We start from the raw sequence: 4510 nt of genomic DNA on the forward strand, positions 1-4510 counted from the left end.
TCCGTGATAGACCACATCAGAAGAATAAAGGGCCAAACCCACGTGATCATCTCAATGCCACAGAAAAGGTAGTTGACAAAATCTAACAACCCTTCATGATAAAAATGCTCAAACTAAGAATAGAAGGGAACTTCCACAACCTGATAAAGAGCATCTAGGGAAAGCCCTCGCTAACCTCATACTCATTGGTCAAAGACTAGAAGCTTCTCCTTAGATCAGAAACAAAGCGAGGATTCTCACTTCTATTCAACACTGTACTGGAGATTCTAGTCAGAGTAAAGAGGCAAGAAAAAGAAACAAAAAGTATGCAAATTAGAAAGGAAGTAAAACTATCTCTATTTGCCCATGACGTGATCTCTGAAGAATTCACTGAAAACTACTAAAGGTAATAAATGAGTTTAGTAAGGTTGCAAGGTACAGGCTCAACATACAAAAATCAATTGTATTTTAATACGGTGGCAAGAAGAAAGGTGAAAAAGAAAATTAAGAAAACAATTCCACTTACGACAGCATCATAAAGAATAAAATACTCAGGAATAACTTTAACAAAAGTGTAAAACCATCAGCGAAGGAAACTTAAGACTTCAATGGGAAAACTTTCCATGTTCATGGGTAATACTCCCCCCCAAACTGATCTACAAATTCAATGCAATTCCTACAAAACTGCAGCTGGCTTCTTTTCAGAAATTGACAAGCTGATCTGAAAATTCATGTAGAAACTCAAGGGACACAGAATAGCCAAAACAAAGTTGGAGGACTCACACTTCCTGATTTCAAAATCTACTTACAAAGCTATGGTAAGTAAAAGCAGCGTGGTCCTGGGAAAGACAGACGTTTCTCCGGAAAAGGTATGCAAATGGCCAATGGCAAATGAAAAGATGCTCATCGGAAATGCAAATGAAAACCACAATGAGTTACTACCTCACACATAGTAGGATGGTTATTATGAAAAACATGTATTGGGAAGGCTGCGAAGAAATTGGAACTCTTATATTGCTGGTGGGAATGTTAGATGGTGCAGCTCCTGTGGAACACAGTTCAGCAGCATCTCAAAAATCAAATAGAATTACCATACGATCCAGCAATTCTATTTCTGGGTATATACCCAAGAAAATTGAAAGTAGGGACTCAAACAGATATTTGTACACCCACAGCAGCATTATTCACAATAGCTAAATGGTGGAAGCAATCCAGATGTCCATCAACAGATGAATGGATAAATATTAGGTGGTATAGACATACAAGGAAATGTTATTAAGCGATAAAAAGATATTTTAGTACTGATCCATGCTAAAACATGGATGGAACCTTGAAAACACGATAAATGAAAGAAGTCAGACACAAAAGGTCACATGTCGTATGGGTCCATTTAGATTAAATATCTGGAAAAGGCAAAGCCACAGACAGAAAGTCGATTAGTAGGTGCTAGGGGGCTGGGAGGGGGGCGGGAATGGGTACGGAGTTTCTTTTTAAGGCGACGGAAAAGTTCTGGAATTAGGGAGTGGTGATGGTTGCATAACTCTGAATATACTAAAAACCACTGAATTGTACACTTTACGAGGGTATGAGAATTATATCTCATTAAAATGCCTGCGAGTCATCAGGAGAAAAGGACCTGGAATTCAAGGCTAGGATAGAGACTCGGAGGTTGTTAACCTGGGAGTCAGGGATTTCTGGGGATCTAGGCAGAGGCTCCGGGGAGTCCTGGCACAAGGAAGCCACGTGGCAAGTGGTGCAGGTGTGAGCGCGCATTTCTCCGCGCTGCACTGTCTCCCAGTGGGGCCCCTTACTCTGGGGTAAGGTGCAGAGGCCACCGGCGGGCATGGAGTCAGAAGAAGTGCCACCGAAGCTGGGGGAGCAAGTGTTTAAGGAGCACTGGGGGCCAGGCAAGGGGTCCTGGAAGCCGCCTGGTCTTTTTGGGACAAAAGCTTCCTTCTCCCCTGAGAAGAGGCTGTGCCTGGGACTCCAGCTCCCCAAACGGGGTCACCTGGGATAGCTAATGGTTTCTTCTGCTTTCCAGATTTAAAAAAATTCAACCCTCTTTTGCCTTCCCTTAAGTTTCAAGAATGGTTCCGCTTTTAAAACTGCATCCAGTCTCCCCTTCTGTCCAAACTTCTGCAGGAGCTTTAAAAAAGAGCAGCATCCCCAGGGACTGGTCAGGGATGGCTACAGCCCAGACCAGTTAACAGCGGAAGGCGGCTGGCCGGTGGAGGCCGTCCAATCTGGGGGGCCTTGGGGAGAGAGAGCCCAGGCCTTGGGGCTCTCTCTCAAGGAGGAAAGCCTGGTCCAGGAATTTCTCTTCAAGCCCTCCTCCAACATGGAGTCCCGTAAAGGCACTCCCAGTCTGACCTGTGACTGCCACGGGGAGCCCCAAGGGTTACCCACTGTCGGCTCCCAACCACCGCTCATTTCCGGGCGTGGAGCGCGGTGCACGTTGCCCTCCGCTTTCACACATCCCCATGAGACCGGCCTGAAATGAAGTACTATATCAATGCCTCCCCGGCAGAGTCCAGAGCCCACCGCTTTGGAACCGCTTGCTTTTTGATAGAATGATTCCAAGAAAGAAAGCAGTGAGGATGGGATTCCAAGGCCTCATCGACCAAGCAGCTCGCCTCCCTCCGGCAGCCCCCGGGATTCCACGGGACTGCCTCTCGGTCCCAGCCTGGGTCATTCCCGAACCCGATCCCACGAGGAGGCAATGGCCAGAAGGAGAGATGAAGGGGAGTGGAGAGAACGGTAGAAAGAAGGCGGAGGGAAGGGAGCGGGAAAAGCTGAGTGCTCCGCGCGGCCCGGAGGCACGCCCCCCCGGAGCGCCGCCAGGCTCGGGCAAGAGTCCCCACTCCTGCCCCTCTCCCCGGGCCGGAGGGTCTAGGCTCCCAGCACCAATGCTGGGCTTCCCCGGCTTCCCCGATCCCCCCATGCACTGGTTCTTCCCCCTGCCCGCGCCCCAGCAGATGTAGGGGTTCCCTCTATTCTTCTAAGGAGACCCCGTTGCCCCGGCCAACGCCGCTCCAGCCTGCACTTGCTCCCCAGTCCGGACCAATAAACACGGAGTTGAAGCGCATACCTGTCTGTGCCCGGTCTATCCCTGGATCCTGACTCCCTCTGACCTTGAACTCCCTCCACTTAGCCCCGGGGGTGCCTCAGGCCACACCATATAGGACATTTCTCTACACAGTTCAGAGCGCACACAGAAAGTACACACACGCGCGGACGCAGGAGCCTCCGCGTACACACAGACTGGGCACAGGCACGCACTCACGATGTCACGCCACGCACAGGCAAGGAAGACCCTGTCCAGCCTCGGGGCCGGAGGTCCAGGTCCGAGTGCGCAGCCCGGTGTCTCCTCTTCCTCTTCCTCCCAGCCACGCACCGCCCGGTCCACACAGCCTGGGTCATTCCCGAACCCGATCCCAGCGGGACAGAGCGAGGCCCAGCGGGCCAGAGCGGGCCAGAGCGGGCCAGGTACCGCCGCCCGCGGGCGGCCTTCCCCGCTGACCCTGGCAGCGGCCACTCACTGGAGGCGCGCAAGGCCTGGGAGCCCACCGTTTGGGCAGGGCCGAGGCAGAGAGTGGGTGCCGGGTTAGGCACCCCGGCCCGGACCGGGCGTAGGTGGGCCACCAGGTCGCCCGCGCGCTCCTGCGCTCCTGTCCTTCGGAGACCTGGATTTGGCCGCCCCTCGGGACGCGGGAGCCCGGCTCCTTGCCCTGCCCTGGGTCCAGCACCGCAAGCGTGTGCAGAAAACGGAGCCCGTTGCCATGCAACCTCTACCCCGCGCCGGCGCCTGCAGCACCGCGCCTCCCAGCTCGCCGGCCAGGGGTGCAAGCGCGCAGGACCTGGGCTGAGCCTTACTTCCCGAGCGGGTCCGATCTGGACCCAGGGCTTGCGTCCCAATCTACTCCGGGCGCCCGAAGGATGCGCCCCGCATCCCTATGCCCACGCAGCTCCCCCTGTCTGTGACTGGTTTCCACAGAGCGCCAATACCCAGCAACCACAGAAATTGAAGAGGAGGATGGCTTCCTACCTCTTCCTCTAGAGTCCTCCAGCCCTCCCACGTATGCTGCCCCGGTTCCATCAGGCCCACCCCCGGGCTGGCTTCTTCCCCAGGTGTCACCCACGCCCCCCGCCCCAGCGGCCTAGCCGCCCTACCTGAAGCATCACTTTGTACTGCTCCTCCGGTTTCTGGACCACGCACATATTACATCCCATGGTGCTAGCCGGCGAGGAAAGGAGAGCGGGAACGAGAAAACGCCTTTCACTGGTCGGTGCAAGGGACCTCGGGTCCCGGGCCGGGGCCGGGGGCCATATCTTAGCGTGGGGGGCGGGCCGCCTAGCGGGGGAGGGGGACACGCCCCCGAGAGGGGGTCAACTCCACGCCCCTTCGGTTAACTCTGCTGGCTAAGGCCAGGCACGGGCATGCTCCCTCGCACCCGGCCAGGGAAAAAAAAAAAGGGCAGCGGGGGATGGGCGGGCGCGCCGGGCGTTGCTTGGCTACGGCCCCCCAGGAGGC

At 54.7% G+C, this 4510-nt stretch overlaps 1 protein-coding gene across 2 annotated transcripts in view; it reads right to left on the reverse strand.

Annotated features, from left to right (window-relative positions):
- PDZD4 (PDZ domain containing 4) overlaps positions 1-4477 on the reverse strand; it is a 21845-nt gene extending 17368 nt beyond the window's left edge. For both annotated transcript variants that reach the window (XM_023520661.1, XM_023520660.1), the window contains exon 1: positions 4150-4477. In XM_023520661.1, coding sequence (XP_023376429.1) covers positions 4150-4209 — 60 coding nt within the window. In that variant the 5' untranslated portion in view covers positions 4210-4477. The remainder of the gene's footprint in view (positions 1-4149) is intronic.
- Between the last annotated feature and the right edge of the window lie 33 nt (positions 4478-4510).

The sequence above is a fragment of the Pteropus vampyrus genome, unplaced genomic scaffold, assembly GCF_000151845.1.
Source record: "Pteropus vampyrus isolate Shadow unplaced genomic scaffold, Pvam_2.0 Scaffold275, whole genome shotgun sequence".
Classification (NCBI taxonomy): Eukaryota; Metazoa; Chordata; class Mammalia; order Chiroptera; family Pteropodidae; genus Pteropus; species Pteropus vampyrus.